The following is a 19,769-nucleotide window of genomic DNA, read 5'->3' as shown; positions in this document are numbered from 1 at the left end:
TTATTAGAGAAACATGACAGGGTTTTGTAGAAATAATTTAAATGGTCTAATCTTAAAATTATTTTAAAAATGTCATTCTGCATAAAATAATTTTGGTTGTAAAAAAACTTGCTATTGTACCTCATGTGTGGTGGGGCTCATTTTTGTTTCTCAGTATGTTAACAAAATTACAGATATGTAGTATTGTTACTTATTAATATTAAGGGCTGGAAAATTATGACAAGGTAAGCTGTTTGGCTGCGATAATAGCAGTACCATACTGAAGTTTTGAATCTTGGAGTGTTTTTCTCTAAATGTGGAGAGTTTTAATAATACAGAATTTTGTATAAAACTATTCATTTTCTTGACATACAGTTAAGTGATTTTCTTTAGCTGTTTTTACTCCCTTGAAAATTCTTAAGATTCTGTTCTGGCTTGATATCTTTGCACAGTTAGTTGATTTGTTATGCATCCTTAATTGGAAAATTTGTAACCCAAAATGTTCCGAAATGCAAACCTTTTGGAGTACTGAAAGAAGCTAGTGGGTAACACCACAGGTTAGGCCACCAGCTGCAATAGGTGCTGATTCAAGTCCCACCCTCTTCACTTCCAGTCTAGCTCCCTTCTAATGGGCGTGGGCAGAGCAACAGTAGCTTGCCCAAATCCTTGGTCTCCTGCAGCCAAGTAGGAGTTCTAGATGAAACTCCTGGTTCCTGGCTTTGGCTTGGCCCACATATGGGGAGTAAGTGAGTGGATGGAAGATCTCTCTTCTCTACCTTATGTTTCTGTGTTAATCTGCCTTTTAGATAAATAAATCTTTTAAAAAAAAAAACCAAAAGCCAGATTTGTAGACACAGTGGCAGGATTCCTCAGATGTGCAGTGTGTCACAGTCATTTCCCAGATCTGATTTTGGTAGTGTTTATTATCCCACAGCCATCATCCCTGTGCCTCTTCTCTCTGGTTCCATTTGTGCTATTTCATTACTCGTGCATGTCCTTCACTATTTAGCCACTATAGATTTGGGTCTTTTTCCGGCCATTCTTTAAGCTCTGTTGTTCTATATCAGTAGCACAGTATTCAACTAAGCTTTTACCTCAGATGTATAATATTATATATTATAGAACTAAAAGTAAAATGTACAGGAAGGGATCTGTTACATAATTCAGATATTATAGGAAGTATGGGTTTGTTTTAAAATGATAAAGCAGTTTGAAACAGTAATTCTAGGTGAAATTTAAGCAAAAAGGAAAATAATAACTTATTCTTAAACTTGCTCTTTTCTACTTTAGTCTCTTTCAGATGCACTAATTTCTCTTCAAATGGTATATCCTCGAAGGAATCTTTCAGCTGACCAGTGGAGAAATGCACAATTATTAAGTCTAATCAGTGCACCTAGTACAATGCTTAATCCGGCACAGTCTGACACTGTATGGTTCCATTTTTCTCTGAGTAAAAATAAGTGATTTGTAAAAAAAAATTGACTGAACAATAAAATAATTTTTTTCTAGTAAAAACTAGCCAGTGGCCTATCAATCAATAAAGTTTGTTGTAAAATGCTCTTTTGTTTATACTATTAAGTTTTTGGTAGATTTTCAACAGAAATGGATATTACATTAGTACGGTTAATAGTATGAATATATATTCTTCAAAATTGAAATGTTTGTTTTATCCTATCTTGGTACAAAAATTTGAACATATCAAAAGTATGAAGAAAAAAATCACCCCCCAATCTACCAACTAGGGAAATTATTACAATTATGCTTGTAATTTTTTATGTGTATGAACATAGATGTTCATATGAAGAAAATACACACATAGTTAGGGATTTGGAGGAGACAGTGAGCATCCAGGCACATAAATAAACCTCTTTTAACTTGATCAAATTTTGATCCTGTAGAATATTATAAACTGTTATAGCTTCACAAAATGGGAATTTGTCATTTAATGGTTTGGAGACATTTTAGCTAGAGCATATTTCAAGTAGAGCTTTGAGGTGCTGGCTTGAAACAGGTGGACCATTGTCTTCTGACTGGAAACTTAAATGACAAAATTTATCCATGGTTTCAAATTTGATTGGTGGTATTTGAACAAAGACATGAGCAATTAGAATTTTTTTTAGTATTCCTCATGTTTTTGTTTTTATTTGTATAAAATGAGTGGATTTCACATTTTTCTGTGGTGCAGATTTAGAAGCACTTTTTTTTCTCTTCCCTCCTGCTTTCCCCCTTATTCCTTTTCCCTCAAATCATTACAGTAGCATATTTATTCCCTTCATAGTAGCAAGCTTCATTTTTGATATTTAAAGGTATCATCACATGGCAAGTAAAGAAAAAAAAGATAATTAGAACTTTTGAAAGGGAAAGACTATAGTGACTGAATTATTTTATATGTACATATACTCAAAATAATAATTTCTCAACTATAAATTATATATTTTTTCTTTTTTAAGATGCCTTGTGAATATCTTTCTTTGGATGCAATGGAGAAATGGATTATCTGTAAGTAAAATGGGCTAGTTTTGTGATTATCCTTAGGTTTCTTTGTTTTAAACTTTATTAGCACTCTTTATTATGAAATATACTAGGTTTTACTTCTTTTGGAATGGAAAAGATAAACACAAGAAACACTGTATTTTTATTTACTGATGTGTACTTGTAAAATGCAAGGCATGCCATTTTACAGGCAGTAGCATATAAAATACTTTTGCCAGTTGTGGATTCATAATTCTCCAAAGACTGTAATAGGTGTCTTGAGATTTATTGAGAATTATTTTTTTTTAAGATTTTATTTTATTTTTATTGGAAAGGCGGATAGATATACAGAGAGGAGGAGAGACAGAGAGGAAGATCTTCCGTCCGATGATTCACTCCCCAAGTGAGCACAACGACCGATGCTATGCCGATCCAAAGCCAGGAGCCTCTTCCGGGTCTCCCACACGGGTGCAGGGTCCCAAAGCTTTGGGCCATCCTCGACTGCTTTCCCAGGCCACAAGCAGGGAGCTGGATGGAAGCGGGGCCAACGGGATTAGAACTGACGTCCATATGGGATCCCGGGCGTGCAAGGAGAGGACCTTAACCACTGCGCCACCACGCCGGGCCCGAGAATTATTTTTAATCAATTTTTTCCCCTAGAGATCTGTTTAGTAAGATGAAAGAATTTTAAAATATTTTAACCAAGTGTAGGTGGCATAATATCAAGTTACTCCTTTTGTTCAAGTTATTATTTTTTATAATTTATTTATTTTATGATACAGTTCCATAGCCTCTGGGATTTCCCCTCCACCCCTCTTGAATTCCCTCCCCCCACTGATTTCCCCTATTTTACTACAATAGTATAGTCTTTCATAAGCAGTGGTAAGTCCATCATTCTGCTATTCTGACATTATGGGTATGGGTCATGGTATAGAGTCCATCATTCTATTGTCAAGATATGTTTAAGTTTCATTAGGAATCCACCTTGGATTTGAAAGCAGAGATACATACTGCCTTGTATCTTCACATCTCGATGTAGTAGTCTCTGTTATACTGTTCCTCTAGATGACTGTATGTACATGCATGTTGTCTAAATTCAGAACTCTAACAACATGTGCTGGCATGGATATGGGGAGAAAGGTACCCTGCTTCACTGTAGGTGGGAGTGTAGGCTAGTACAACCATTAAAGAAGTCAGTATGGAAAGTGCTAAAAGATGGGAAAATTTGTTGTGTGTTGTAGGTATCCCATTTCTACGAATATATCTGCAAGAAATAAAATCTGCTTATAGGAAAATGACCTGTATTCCTATATTTATAGCAGCACAATCTATACTAATAAGTACTTGGAAATAACCCAGATGGTCTTCAAAAGAAACTAGTTATAACAAAAGAGTTATAAAGAAACTGTGGTACAGCTACTTTATGGAATACTACTCAGCAATTAAAAAGAACAAAATCCTTTCATTTGCAACCAAATTGACCCAACCAGAGACCATTACGCTCAGTGAAATAAGTCAATCCCAATCCATGTTTTCTCTGATACAAGGCAACCTTCATGCAAAATATAAGATCAACAGCCCTTTCAATACTGTTTTTGCTGCAACTCAAAGTTTGATTTTTTTTTTGTTTGTATTTTCATTTCTTCAACAAAATAGTTTCTTTTCTCTTATTAAATTCTTCACTAAATCATGGATCATATAGTAAGTAACATCATTCTCTCCAAAAAGGTTTTTAGTTTTCATTTCTTCAGCAATACATTGGTCATCTAGTAGCATTTTATTTAACTTCATGGTGTTGTAAAGTTTTTAACTTTATTCCTGTTGTTGATTTTGTGGTTTTTTTTTTAAAGATTTATTTATTTTTATTACAAAGTCAGATATACAGAGAGGAGGAGAGACAGAGAGGAAGATCTTCCATCCGATGATTCACCAGCCAAGTGAGCGCAGCGGCCAGTGCTGCGCCTATCTGAAGCCAGAAACCAGCAACCTCCTCCAGGTTTCCCACACGGGTGCAGGGTCCCAAAGCTTTGGGCCATCCTTGACTGCTTTCCCAGGCCACAAGCAGGGAACTGGATGGGAAGTGGAGCTGCTGGGATTAGAACCGGCGCCCATATGGGATCCCGGCGCACTCCAGGGGAGGACTTTAGCCACTAGGCCATGCCGCTGGGCCCTGTTGATTTTGTTTTATAGCTTTTGGTTTAATGGAAGGTATAGTAATTGTGCAATAGAGACTATCGTATTCAGATGTGAAGATACAATGCAGTATGCATCTCTGCTTCCAAATCCATGGTGGACTCCCAATGAAACTGTTAAATATTATCTTGACAATAGGATGCTGGACTCTGCCATTGTCTGTACCCACAATGTCAGGATACACTTAAATAGAATGATGGACTTATGCCTGCCTATGAAGGACTATCCTATTGTAATTGTATAGGGGAAATCAGTGTGAAGGAGAGAATTTTGGGAGGGGGTAAGTGAAATCTCAGAGCCCATGGAATTGTATCACAAACTAAAAGTAAAACTAAAAATAAATATATCCAAGATATGATTCTCAGGCAAGAAATTTATAGGCTGTGTTTAATGATGATGATTATATAATCAAGAAAAAAGAATAATTAGTTCCTAAGCAGTAATTCTAGGAAGACCAAGACTGTGGAGAGCTCCCTGACCCGCAGAGAAAAACTCTCACACACACCATGTCCTTTTCCATGGTGCTTCTTTATTATTCCCCATCTCCTCCCTTTCCTGGTTCCGCACAAACTTCACAATATATGCATTTCACCATCCAGTCAACATTAAGGTCAATACAGCACGCATAAAGCACACCAATCATAATGCAGAGTACTAACCCTGCACGTGGTGAGCATGCACCAGGAGCCAATCAGGATGAAGTTCTGGATTCTGCTAGGCCTCTTCCTCATGACCCTGGCATACAGCCAAGGCGTCATCTTAGGGCCGAAGCTCCTAACACAAGACAATTGTTTCTCAGATAGTATTTTAGAAACACTCTTATCATTGAGCCAAAAAAAAAATAACTTGAAGAGATTTTGAATAAAAAAGTACCAATCTGAAAAAATAAATGGAATCCTACTATTTGCAGGAAAGTGGTCCCAACTATAGATCACCATGCTCAATGAAATAAGTCAGTCCTAACAAAACAAATATTGTGTGTTCTCTCTGATATAAGGCCACCTTAATCCAGACTGCAAGACCAACATATACATATGTTAAACATGCATATACATATAATCATCTAGAGGAACAGTATCCTTAGGTTTTAAGTTGTTCTTTATCACAGTGCTAAGTCATTGATGGAAATTACATCATTCAGTCCTATTGACTTGTTAATGGATAAGTAGTCTCTTGTGTAGATGAGAAATTGAAGGATTAAGACACACTACTAGTTAGTCTCTAACACAAGGTTAGGGCCCGGCGCAGTGGCGCAGTGGTTAAGGTCCTCGCTTTGCACGGCCGGGATCCCATATGGGCGTCAGTTCTAATCCTGGCGGCCCTGCTTCCCATCCAGCTCCCTGCCTGTGGCCCGGGAAAGCAGTTGGGGACGGCCCAAAGCTTTGGGACCCTGCACCCCTGTGGGAGACACGGAAGAGGCTCCTGGCTTCGGATGGGCATAGCATCGGCTGTTGCGCTCACTTGGGGAGTGAATCATCGGACGGAAGATATTCCTCTGTCTCTCTTCCTCTGTGTATATCTGCTTTTCCAATAGAAAAATAATAAAAATAAATCTTTAGAAAAAATTACAAAAAAAAGATAAGGTTAGAGCTTAGGCTATCACTTAAGTCTTGTGGGCTATATATCATATCATCTTCAAAGTAAGTTTAGAAACGAAATACATTTTAAAAAATGAATCTTTATTGGAAAGGCAGAGTTCTAGAGATAAAGAGAAACGAAGAGAAAGATCTTCCATCCTCTGGTTTGCTCCCCAAGTGGAGCTGAGCCGATCTGAAGCCAGGAACCTAGAGCTTCTGGTCTCCCGTATAGGTAAAGGATCCCAGCGCTTTGGGCCATCCTCTGTTGCCTTCCAAAGTCATAAGCAGGGAGCTGGATTGGAAGTGAAGCAGCCAGGACAAGAACCACTATTCCTGGGATCTCAGAGCTTGCAAGGAGAATTAAGTGACCCTTATGTTTGTCTGATTCACAGAGAATAAATAGTTTATGATCCTAAGTGGCCCACAAACTGGAGGAAGAAAACACAGGTGTAATGAAAGGAACTCATAGATAGCTAAATTCTTTCAGCTTCTCCCATATTCACTGCTGGAAAGGAATTGTTTTAAGTGCTTTGTGTTTTTTAGTTTTTATTGGTTTTGTTTTTTGATTTATTAGTTTTTATATATGACTAAATTTTTAAAAAAATTTTTGATGATTACATGGTTGACCAGGGTGGGAAAAATTGAGGGTTAGGGAAAAGTGTGTGAAATCATTGTTTCCAAATTCTCTGTTTCTTCTTGTCACTGGAGAAGGGGAGAGAAAAAGGTGGAAGCCACACCCAGCCTCCCTAATGCCCAGTACCCAGGGATGAGGGACTGCCACCTGATATCAGCCCAGGGTCCTGCTGTAGTGCAAGACCCAGAAGAAACTCCTGTCTTTGGATAAGCAAAACTGCAGCTGTTGTGGCCATATGAGGCATAAACCAGAAGATGAAAGATTTCTTCCCTCCTGGTTTTTGTCTGTCTCTGTAACTCTTTCAAATAAAAGAAAAATAAAATTTTAATAATAATAGTTATTTTTTCTCTTTTCTATCTCCAATTTTGTTATCTAGTCTGTCCTCTAATTTTGTTCTATAACTTTATTTTTTTAAGTCAGATTTACAAAGAGATGGATGGATAGAAAGAAAGATCTTCCATCTGCTGATCTCTCTCCAGGTGGCCTCAGCATCTAAAGCTGAACTGATCTGATGCCGAGGGCCTCTTCCAGGTCTCTCACAAGGGTGCAGGGTCCCAAGGCTTTGGGCCATCCTCAACTGCTTTCCCAGGCCACAAACAGGGAGCTGGGTGGGAAATGAAGTAGCTAGGACACGAATTGGCACCCATATCGGTTCTCTGTGCTTGCAAGGGGGAGGATTAGCCAATTGAGCCATTGTGCTGGCCCTCCAACATTTTTATGGTTGAGAAATTAAACATTTTTTTAAAGTTAAAAAAATTGTCCTGTCTTTGCCAACAAAAGAAGGTTAGGGGCTTACATAGGTGGCTCGATAGGATAACCCTCTGTCCTCTGCTTACATCCCATGTGATGCTAGTTTGTGTCTCTGTTGCTCCGCTCCACTTCTGATACAGCTCCCTGCTTATGTGTTTGGGAAAGCAGTAGAGGATGGCTTAAAGCCTTGGGACCATGCACCTGTGTGGGAGAACTGGGAGAAGCACTTGGTTCCTGGCTTCAGATTAGCTCAGATCCAGCTGTGGCAGCCATTTGGGGAGTGATCCAGCGGATAGGTCTTTATCTCTCCTCTCTGTAAATCTGCCTTTCCAATGAAAAAAAGCATCCTTAAAAAAAAAAAAAAGAGGTTGTTATTGTATATTTAGTATTCCCTGCCTTTATCTTAGACTATTTTAAATTCATTTGCTCTTTTTAGATATATCATAAACAAATATACTTTAAACCATACCAATATCTTTTTTTTAGATTTGTTTTATTTTTATTGCAAAGTCAGAGAGGAGAGACAGAAAGATCTTCTGTCCATTGATTTACTCCCCAAGTGGCCACAATGGCCGGAGCTGCAGTGATCCTAAGCCAGGAATCCAGGGATTCTTCAAGGTCTACCACACAGCTGCAGGGTTCCAGGGCTTTGGGCTGTCCTTGACTGCTTTCCCAGGTCACAAGCAGGGAGCTAGATGGGAAGTGGGGTTGCTGGGATCCCATAGGGGATTCTGGCACATGCAAAGTGAGGACTTTAGCTGCAAGGCTACTGCGCCAGGCCCCATAACCCATATCTTAAAAAAATAAACTTGATAGCTTCTAATATAATATAAAATTTTCATAGAAACCGTTTTTTTTTGTTGTTGTTTTTTTTTTTTTTTTAATCAATAAATCCCTTGCCAGTGCAGAGACCAAAGCACTTGAATGTATTACCAGGGAGGTGGTTCAGAAGTGTAGCAGCCAGGACTTGAACCAGTGCCCATTTAGCCTTCCATTGCTGTAGGCAATGGCTTTCCCCACTGTGTCAATGAGCTGGCCTCGCATCTCCCCTTCTGAAAAAAAAAAAAAAAAGATTTATTTTGAAGGTGTTAGAGGCAGAGAGAGGAGATAGTCCATCCACTGGTTATCTACTGTGCTAGAGCGCTGGCCCTAAAGCATGATAACCTAGCGGTTGAAGTCCTCGCCTTGCATCTGTCAGGCTCGCATATGGGCGCTGGTTCATGGCCTGGATGTTCCACTTCCCAGCCAGCTCCCTGCTTGTAGCCTGGGAAAGCAATCAGTGATGTCCCAAAGCATTGGGACCCTGCACCTGAGCTCAGCTACAGCCTTTGCAACCACTTGGAGAGTGAACCCGTGCGTAGAAGATCTTTTCTGTGACTCCTCCCTGTAAATCTGACTTTCCAACAAAATGAATAAATCTTGAAAAAAAATTTTTTGAAGGGAGAGAAAAGCTAAATGGTAAGTTTTATGTTGAAGTGTTGATAGTACAGTTATAATAATAGTACAAATAGTAGTACAGGAGTTTAAAGGTTGCAGTTACTTGAATCATAGGGAAGTCTCACAGAAAATAAAATTGCTTTTAACTGTCCAGGCGTAAAACCTTTACATGTATAGGAGGCATTGAGTGTACTGCATCACTGAAGGATGTGGTCTTAAGTCTTAGTTCAGAGGATTGGGAAGTTAACCAGGAAATGTATTTATGATTACACATTTATGTAGAATTTCCAGGTAAGATACTAAAACTAAGATATTTAAGGTTCATATTATAGAGAGCAGCTTATTATAGAGAATATGGGTAAAGAATAATGAACTTTATTTTTTTTTTAAAGATTTAGTTTTATTATTGGAAAGGCGGATATACAGAGAGGAGAGACAGAGAGGAAGATCTTCCGTCCGATGATTCACTCCCCAAGTGAGCTCAACGGCCGATACTATGCCGATCCGAAGCCAGGAGCCTCTTCCGTGTCTCCCACGCGGGTGCAGGTTCCCAAAGCTTTGGGCCGTCCTTGACTGCTTTCCCAGGGCCACAGGCAGGGAGCTGGAAGGGAAGCGGGGCTGCCGGGATTAGAACCTAGAACCGGCGTTCATATGGGATCCCGGGCGTGCAAGGTGAGGACCTTAACCACTTGCGCCACCACGCCCTGGGCCCAAGAATAATGAACTTTAAAGATAATTACTTGCGACCAAATGCTAACTCTTTTAAGTTTGATATTATAACTTCAGATAAGTTACTTCAGTTGTAAAAGGACACCATTTCTCTGATCAGATAATAGGATAATCCTGTGAGATAATTGAGTGCATGTGAAAAAGTTCACTAAACTATAAATTACTGTGAAAATACCAGATAATGCTGTAATGCTAGCAGGTCTCCTGATAACTTTGAGAAAGATTTGCTTTAAATTCCACTTACAACTATGAAGGTTATGTTGGTTATATCTGATCTGTGACTTAAGAATATTTTTAAGTGTTCCTGAAAACACCTTTTGTTAAAATGATCCTGCTTATAGCTCAGAAACTGTTGGTTTTTTTTTGCGTCATTGTGGGTTCAATTCTTGCAGAGTATAGTAAGTTACAGTTTGAAAAGAATACTGTTAATATTTCTGTGTGTATATAATTACACATCTGTCATTTAGAAGCCTCAGTTTAGAAATTGCTGCTACTCTTTCTCTTTTAAAGACTATGATATAGTCAAAAAGATTTTTCTTTGGAATGTTTTTACAATCGTACTTGCTTTCCTTTTTATTTACAGTTGGCTTTATTTTGTGCCATGGGATCCTAAATACTGATGCTACAGCACTGAACCTTTGGAAGCTAGCGCTTCAAAGCAGCTCTTGCCTCTCTCTTTTTCGAGATGAAGTTTTCCACATTCACAAAGCTGCAGAAGACTTATTTGTAAACATACGAGGGTATGGAATTTTACGTTATTTTGTCTTTTGGAGAATGTTGGTATGTATTGTCTTCATTAATGTCTTATGGATGTAGTAGTAGTCACATCATTAGGGAAGATACAGCCTCAGTCATCCTACTGTGATTCTAGCAAGGTGTTTGAACAATTGTCCTGTTACGATAGTGGTTACATGCTTTTGAAGTAGTTGTATTTTTAAGATCATTTCACAGATTAGAAATCTAAAATTCTTGCCTTTCCAAAGCTTGCATTCTGGATGGAAGATGAGTTCTGTATTTGTTTCAGGTTGAGATTCTGCCATCCCAAAACATAAAAAGCCAAGTTGAGCTCGGAGTTTGTAGCAATTGCAAATTTTTTGAAATGAGAAGCATCTGAAGTATAGTGGAATCTCTGCAGTTGATGTTGAATAATTATTGCTGAACTTGGGAGCTTGATAAAAATGAAACTTGTTTACATTTACTTCACATTCCATTTCATATCCAATTCAATAATGTCCTAATAAAATTTAGTTAAAGCATCAGTTATTTAAAAATCTGTGGGGACAGTTGTGGTGCTCCAGGTTTTACTGATGCTTAGGATCTCACCTCCCATATTGGAATGCTGGGTCATGTGTTGGCTACTCTGCTTCCAGTCCACCACGTGGAGTTCCAGGTTCTTGGTTTTAACCTGCCCCATTCTTGGCTGCTAACAGTCATTTCAGGACTGAACCTGTTATACTGCCTTTCAGATAAATATCTAGATGCATCATTTTAAGAAGATTTGGCACTGACTGTTTAACACAACATGTATGTCAGATTTTAGTGTGACTGAGAATTACTCTGAAATGCAAATTAAAATCCTGATTGCTGGGCATGACTCCAACGTTCTACATCTATAGCTTGGAAAGGTTGAAAGAGTCTGCTTTTTTCCCTACCACTGTTTTATTGATGTAAAATTTACCTGCAAAAATAAGTCTTAGATGTGTAACTTGGCGCATTTGCATATGGTATTCCTGTGTGACCCTTCATTAGATCAAAGTGTGGGAAGTTTTCCTCATCCTTAGGAAATTCTTTTTTTTTCACTTTCTAGTCAGTACTGCCAGCGTTCATTTCACCTTCCTCTGCTCCTTTTTCAATTAACCATCTGATATATGTCACCAAAAGTGATTTTGATATTCTCTCATGGGTGATCTGACAGTTATAATACAAGCAGTAGTACCGAAAATTACAGTCCTACTTTAGATGGCAGAATTTACTGATACATCCTATGTGAGACCATTTATGCCAATTTTTTCAACTGACTAAAACTGAAAATCATGAAATTTGTCTTAGCATATTCACTGAGCTTTTTGTGGAGTGATTTATAGAAATGTGTACATAAAGCCAATTAGTCTATGTATATTGAATGAACTTAGGCTATGTATGGTACAAGTAAAATTTGGTGGTACCATGAAACCAGTTTGCTAGAAGGAAGGAAGATTTATTTATTTGAAAGGCAAAGTGACAGAGTAAAAACATTTGCTGCTTTACCACACAAATGGCCACAAACAGCCAGGCCTGGGCTAGGCTTATGCCAGGAACGGGAGCTCCTTCCTTGTCTCATGTGGATAGCAGGAACCCAAGTGTTTGGGTGCTCATTCACTGCCTGCCTGCATGCTAGCAGGAAGCTGGATAAAAAATGAGGAGTAGCTGGGACTCCAACCAGGTAATCCAGCGTATGACTGGCATCCCAAATGGAGGCTTAGCCTGTTGCCCCACAACACTCAGCCTGGCTTACTTTTTTGTGATAGAATTGTCATTTAAGGATCTCAGTATTTTAAGTTGAAAAGTTTCAGTTTTGATCAGGTTAAGGTCTGAATTGTCATAGTTAAGTCAAACATATAAAAGCTTATTACAGAGACCAGTTCTTGGAAAAATAGTGTATTTTGAAGATTTGTTTAACAGTAGAAGTATTAGACTACTTGAATATAGAAATTGGAGTTCATTTTAGTATGTATGGTTTTGATGGTTGTCAGGAGATAGCTTACATTTTACAAATTTTGAGTGTGTTTCTTCAAAATTTGTCTATTTGTTTCTTTATTTGAAAAAGTGGCAGTGTTGGGTGGCGTAGGAAGGGGTCTCTTCCCCTGTACTTTCACTGGTTCCCTGCACTAGCTAGGATCCCAGGGACTCCAGCTCTTCCCCCATGGGTGGCAGCAATCCACATGTTTAAGCCGTCCTCTGCTGTCTCTCAGGTGCCGCATTGTCTGCCCTGGAGTTTTCAATTTTTAATCATATTCATGAGGTTATTTATAATTTCTTCCAATGGCACTTTTAAACTTACTGATGTATGTGGCTTTTTCTTTTTAATATATCACAGGTATGATTTTAATGTCTTGGCCTCAAGGAAATAATGAGATTTAATTAAATAACTGCTTGTAAAGAAGCTTATTGTTGGATTTAATATGATGTGAGAATTTCTTTTTCCCTGACAAGGCTTGTTCTGAGCTCCTGAGCTGCTAGGAAGCAAGCTGGGTAGATCTCTAGGCATTGCAAGTTCAATGGCCAGTTGTTTGGCTCTTGTTGTGGGTAATAGGTTGCTTTGAATTGACTTTTAGTGTTTGCTATATTCGTCTTGACTTTTGATCATATTAAGATGAGCATGTTGCTTTTTTTATAGCTATAATAAACGTATAAATGACATAAGAGAATGCAAGGAGGCAGCTGTGTCGCATGCGTAAGTAAGCTCTATTTTATCTGCTTTCAGTGAAGAATTGTTTGAAACATTCTTTTCTTGAACTGGGTATATATATGAATGGTATGTGAGATGCAATACTTGTGAGGGAGAACTTGCAGTTAGTGAGGAACAATGTGTTATATCTAAAGTATAATCTTTGTGCAAAGCTTTTACGGTGTTTGTGTTTTACTTGAAAATCAAAGAAGTAGAGAGTGAGAAAGAGATCTTACCACTGCTGGTTCACTCTCCAGTGGCCACAGTGGCTGGGTCAGTCCAAAGCTAGGAGCCAGTGGCTTATTCCAGGTCACCCATGTGGATACAGAGGGCCAAGCTGTTGGGCCTGTTCACTGCTTTCCCAGGCCATTAACAGAGTGCTGGATCTGCTAGAGCAGCATAGACTTGAACTGGAGCCCACATCGGACGCTGGTGCCACAGGTGGAGGATTAGCCTACCACACCACCACACTGGCCCGTTAAGTTATTTTTGAAGTCTTAATACAATGCACTAGGAAAATTTTGTGTAGATGATCTCTTATGGCCACTGTATTCCCCATACCAATAAGTTGTTTGAATTTTTCAAGTTTGGCTAATTTTTGTACTGTTTTATAGAAGTTGATAAATCCCCACACTCTTTGAAATAGTATATGCTTTGTTATTGTCAGTAATAGTGCTCGTCATTGCAGTGAAAGTAACTTTTTTAAAAAAAGAGATTTCTTTACTTGAAAGGCAGAGTTGGGGTGGGTGGGAGAGGAAAATAGAAATCCTCATCCGCTGTTTCATTACCAAATAGCCAACATGGCCAATCCAAAACTGGTAGCCAGGTGCTTCTTCCGAGTCACCTATGTTGGTGGCAGGGGCCAAAGCATTTGTGTTCTCTTCTGCTGCTTTCCCACTTTCCCAGGTGCATTAGCAGGGAGCTGGATCAAGTGGAGCAGCTGAAACACAAACCCAGCACAGCAAGGTGGAGGATTAGCCTATTGAACCACCAAGCTGGCCCCACCAAACTAACATTTATTATTATTATTTTCAAGATTTATTTTAATTGAAAAGGCAGATGTCCAGAGAGAAGGAGAGACAGAGAGAGAAAGACTTTCCACTCACTGGTGTGTACTCCCCAGATGGCCATTAGGGCCGAAGCTGAGCCAATCCAAAGCCAAGAGCTGGGAGCTTCTTCCAGGTCTCCCACACCTGTGCAAGGTCCCAAGGACTTAGATCATCTTCCACTGCTTTTCCTGGCCATCAGCAGGGAGTTGGATGGGAAGTATAGGAACTGGGACATGAACCAGTACCCAAATGGGGTGCTGGCGTTTGGAGATGGAGCATTAGCCATTTGAGCTATTGGATCACCCTCCCAGACTAACATTTTTTAAAAAGGATTTCAGTTAACAGAGAGATAATTTGTGATCTTCTGTCTGCTGGTTTACTCCTCAGTTGGCCATAACGTCTTGGGTTAGTCCTTGCTGAAGCCAAGATCCTGAGACTCTATCAGATTTTCCTGTTAAAGTGGCAGCAGCCCAGGTTTTGAGGCCTTATACCATCTTCCACTGCTTTCCTAGATACATTGCTGGGGAGTTAGATCAGAAGCACATCAGCTAGGACTCAAACAGGCACTCTGATAAGGGATGCCAGCATTGCAGATGGCAGCATAATCCTCTGCACCACTACTCTGTTACCCTAAAGTAACATATCATCGTGAAAGATGTAAATAATCTGAAGCACCTGCCATCATACTTGCTTTGGTAGATGAAAAACTGAAACATGAGAGGTGGAGGCAGAGGACTGTGTTTTTTTGTTTTGTTTTGTTTTTTTATCTAAATCTTCTAAAACTAATCTACAGTCAAAGCAAATTTGCTGGTGTTGTAGATTCTTTATATTTGGACTTTTATGCATCCGTCTTAATAATAAAACTTTCTTGAAACAGTGTATGAGTGTATTTTGCATTGTAAGAGGAGTTGGAATATCCGGAACACTGTAATTTTTTCCCTATTAGTCTGCGACCATAAGAGCTTAATTTGAACTTAATTTTGAAATATATAGTGTATTGATAATTATGATTATTCCTTCTGCTTTTTTCTTTCTGTTTTTTAATAGGAATGCAAAATTGATAGCATCCCATTATGTTTATTGATTATAACTAATGCTTAGTCAGTTTTGTACGTTTAACAGAAATAGACTTGATAAACCCAATTACAGATAAACCAGATACTTACTAAATTATATTTCTTAATTTCTGTGAGGAATTGAAAAATGCATATGTAGTGGAATACAGTGTTTGTCTTTAAAGGATTTTATAGTCCAATTCACAAAGTACAAGACTGTATGATATTAAAATTGTAGAAATTATTTTGAAGTGCATAGCTGGATATCAAGAAATGCTTCATGAAACATTGGACTGAAGTTTGGGATAGGATTTTGGTATATGGAGGACAACACAGGAAAGCCCAGAATAAACATATAGTAGTCAGTCACTTAAAGACCAACGTATGAAAGATGGTTTTTCTAATAGTAGCTTCTACTTCATAAAAGAAAATTAAAAATTTGCTGTGACATTTCTAATGAACACCAGGCTGCCTTAATTGTCAGTAATAATTTTATTGGAAACAGAACTGTAATTGTTTCTTTTGCCTGCAGTGGTTCAATGCACAGAGAAAGACGCAAGTTTTTAAGGTCTGCACTGAAAGAACTGGCTACTGTTCTCTCGGATCAGCCTGGCCTGCTAGGTCCCAAGGTAATTGATTTCATTCATCCTGCAGTAAGTGTGCTATATAAAAATTTTCAGAAGCATTTCTTTTATATGGAATTTTACTAAAATGTAGATCAGGGACTACATAAAATAATCAGGTTTCATATTTAGGAATGAAGTTGCTGGTTGAGCCTCACACACAGAGCCCCCTGTGTTTCCACACTTCTCCCCTGGGGGAGGCTCTCCTTCACGCACACCTCCACTTCTGTCCTAGCTTGTTGTCTCTCTTGTCTTTTGAATTTGTTAATTTCTGCCAATAAGTTTTCACTTAGATATTATGAATAGATTTTGTTAATCTTTGAGAGTAACCAGTATTTTTTGTTCGTTTTTATGCCACAGGCACTTTTTGTTTTTATGGCGTTATCTTTTGCCCGTGATGAAATTATCTGGCTACTTCGTCATGCAGATAATATGCCAAAGAAGAGTGCAGATGACTTTATTGATAAGTAAGTGACATTAAAAATTTATTTTTTCAGATTTATCAAATATGGATACTTACATCTGGAGCAAACTTTTGAAAACGTTTCAGGACTTCTGTACTTTTTGTAATATTTATAATATTAGAATATATGAATTTGAATACATTATTGCCTTTGCTTGAAATTAGGGCTTTTAGTACTTTCTGATACACTAGAGGGTGATATAGTTCTTGTTTGTTTTCTTGATCTGTCAAAATTGTTCACTAAAAAAGCACTTAAAGAAGAATTTTTACAGAGTTGAATTTTAACACAGTGTGTCATTGAAATGTGTCATTTGAAATCTCTCATTTTAATCTGCAGTGTTTTAGCAGGATTTAAATAAAGGAAGCATAGAAAATAAGAGCATTCATAAAGCCTCTTTACTTACGATTTTTGAAAATATATGTGAAATGAATGAATTCTATTTTCATTTGGATTTTCTGCTGTGAATGTTTAATCTTTTTCTAGTCTTGCTTTTTGGCTTTATTTTCTAGTATGAAGTATTTTTTAAAAGGAAGTAGATATTACTAAGCAATTCCATTACTAAGAAGGAAGTGTCTAGAAGTAATATCAACATAATCTAATATTTTCTTTGATAGCGATAAACTTATTTCTTGAACTAATCTTGAATTTCTTCAAAAGGCACATTGCTGAATTAATATTTTACATGGAGGAGCTTAGAGCCCATGTGAGGAAGTACGGACCTGTGATGCAGAGGTACTATGTGCAGTACCTTTCTGGCTTTGATGCTGTTGTCCTCAACGAGCTCGTGCAGGTAAAAGCTAGTCCACATCATTCCCCTCGTGTTCTTTCTTTTTGACTTTGCAGTAATTGATTTGTTTGTGTGATAATCATTTGGGAAATATCCTGTGCCAAGCAGTGGAGATAAAAATTAATCAGTCATGGTTGTGTCTTGCTAAGGGAGTCATTGTCTAGAGTTAAGAAGGCAGTTGTAGCCTAATGCAAAAATGTTACGCATAAATGTATACAAAGCTTAGCCTGAGGACCATGAAGCAGTTACCTTCAGGATGGGAGTGTACACTAACCAAAATTTAGAGGACCTCGAAAATGAGAGATTAGCCATAGATCAGATTTTACTAACCAGATTACTTCGGCTCAGTGGGACGAATAACAGAAGAAAAAGTACTACAATAGGGTGGGTGACAGCTAATGACAGCATTATCATGATGGCAGCTATGGTAAGAGAGAAGAGATGGAGACAGCGTAATTGCTAATTAAATATTAGAGGTGAAGTAGAAAAAGATCTTTCTGAATATTGTGTTCGAGAATGGCCAAAAATAAAGATTTCAGGGCCCAATGTGCTAGCCTACTGGCTAAATCCTCGCCTTGAGTGCCAGGATGACATATGGGTGCCAGTTCATGTGTTGTGTGCCCTACTTCCCATCCAGCCCCCTGTTTGTGGCCTGGGAAAGCAGCCGAGGACGGCCCAAAGCCTTGGGACCCTGCACCCGTGTGGGAGTTATTCAGCAGATGAAAGATCTTTCTGTCTCTCCCCTGTATAAATCTGACTTTCCAATAAAGATTTCATCTTGCTGGTTTAATTTAAGTGTTCTAATTTTTTTTTTATTTTGAATTTTCTTTGTTTTTAGTCTATGCAATCTTTTTGTCTTAATAAATTTTTTTGTTTGTAATCTAAATAACAGTATAAAGAAAACATTTTGTTTTCATTTTATAATTATAGATGTCTGAAACCATTATAAGCTAGCATATATTATGAAGAGCAGTAAAAGAATTCTACATTGAGATTACTATTTATTTCCTTAAAAATTGCCACTTTTGAAATTCTAGAGGCAAATTTACAGACAGCAGGAGAGACAGAAAGATCTTCTATCCTCTGGTTCACTCCCAAAGTGGCCAAAAGGGCCAGAACTTAGCTGATCTGAAAACAGGAGCCAGGAGCTGCTTCCAGGTCTCCCACACGGGCGCAGGGTCCCAAGGCTTTGGGCCATCCTCAACTGCTTTCCCAGGCCACAAGCAGGGAGATGAGTGGGAAGTAGGACAGCTGGGACATGAACCAGTGCCCATATGGGATCCCGGTGCGTGCAAAGTGATGGCTTTAGCCACTAGGCTACTGTGCAGAACCCCAACCCCCCCCCCCTTTTTTTTTTAAGGAAAAACGGGTAAGAAGAAACATGGTTCAAGGAAGTTTGTTACCTTGAATTATGTACAATTGTTATTACCCGAACTGCTTTCTCCTTTTAACCACTAGGTGGCGTCCAGATACTTTTTTCTAGAATGACATTAAGAAACAAATGTGCTAAATCCCTGAAATACCATTTGCTTATTAAGATTTTATTTAAATAGTTACTGTTTATCAGACAAGCCAGAAACTATCATTACCATTAATTTTTCTTCCATATTAGCATTGTTTCTAGAAAATAAATGAAGTACTGGTTTTATTTTGTGAGTATATGGATAGGAGAGGTCTTCAGGAAATTAGGTGAAAAGTATAGATTACTCTACAGATTTCGACCTTTTTTTTCCCACCAAAATAAACTTTCGTTTAAATTTCATTTTCTGTAAGCCTTTTTAAAAATAGTTTGTCTTTCTCTCTCTCTCTTTTTTTTTTTTTTAAATTTATTTGAAAAGCAAAAAGAGAAATACAGAGATTCCCCCAGATACAGGTTCATTGCTCAGATGCACTCGGCGATCAAGGTGGAGCTAGGAGTTAGGACCTCACTCTGAGTCTCCTAGATGAATGGCAGGGACCGAGCCTCGCGAACCATCCACTGCTGCCTTTCAGGTTGCGTGCTGTGGGAAGCCGTAGTTAGGGGTGAAGCTAGGTCTGCAACGCAGGCACTCGGATGTGAAGCGTGGGCATCCCAAGCAGTATCCTAACCGGTGTCCCAAACTGCCCACTCCTTCCATAGCCTTTTTCAAATGCCTTGTGTTTATTAGTAAGTTTCATAGACCTTTATTGTAGTGTTAAAATTTTTGAGTTATTTTTTATATAGAATTCACCAATATTGAGAAAAGGGGATTTAAGCACTTCTGGCGTTAGAAAGATTTTAGTAGAATATAAGCAACAGCAGCAATAACTTGTGTTAACAATTGCCAGGTTTATGAAATACTGTCTTGTGAGTGGAGATATAGGGATCATAATTGGCTACAGAAATCATGTAACTTGCTCCGTGCTGTGTGCTGTATAAATAATCTAACTCCTAAGCTTTTTGCTTCCCTCTTCTTGTGCAAGGTGCAGTTGCAATGGTTTTACCTTTGCTAAGATGTAAATTTAGAACTAAGATTGTAAACCTGTAATATGATTTCTTGTAATAAGTGCTAATTTTTATTATTGGTAAAATATACATAACAAAGTTTACATTTTAAATATTTGCATTTTCATT

The 19,769-nt window shown here is 38.3% G+C and overlaps 1 protein-coding gene across 4 annotated transcripts in view; it reads left to right on the top strand.

Annotated features, from left to right (window-relative positions):
* NCKAP1 (NCK associated protein 1) overlaps positions 1-19,769 on the top strand; it is a 100,736-nt gene that overhangs the window by 40,377 nt on the left and 40,590 nt on the right. For all 4 annotated transcript variants that reach the window (XM_040971824.1, XM_040971821.1, XM_040971825.1 and 1 more), the window contains 7 exons: positions 1,270-1,407; positions 2,430-2,478; positions 10,355-10,511; positions 13,148-13,204; positions 15,835-15,931; positions 16,286-16,392; positions 17,047-17,179. In XM_040971824.1, the coding sequence (XP_040827758.1) occupies positions 1,270-1,407; positions 2,430-2,478; positions 10,355-10,511; positions 13,148-13,204; positions 15,835-15,931; positions 16,286-16,392; positions 17,047-17,179 (738 nt within the window). The remainder of the gene's footprint in view (positions 1-1,269; positions 1,408-2,429; positions 2,479-10,354; positions 10,512-13,147; positions 13,205-15,834; positions 15,932-16,285; positions 16,393-17,046; positions 17,180-19,769) is intronic.

This window comes from Ochotona curzoniae, unplaced genomic scaffold (genome assembly GCF_017591425.1).
Source record: "Ochotona curzoniae isolate NIBS_2020 unplaced genomic scaffold, NIBS_Ocur_1.0 contig_2210, whole genome shotgun sequence".
NCBI classification, from domain to species: domain Eukaryota; kingdom Metazoa; phylum Chordata; class Mammalia; order Lagomorpha; family Ochotonidae; genus Ochotona; species Ochotona curzoniae.
The sequence above is the reverse complement of the archived record's forward strand: the minus strand, read 5'-3'. Positions and strand labels throughout refer to the sequence as shown.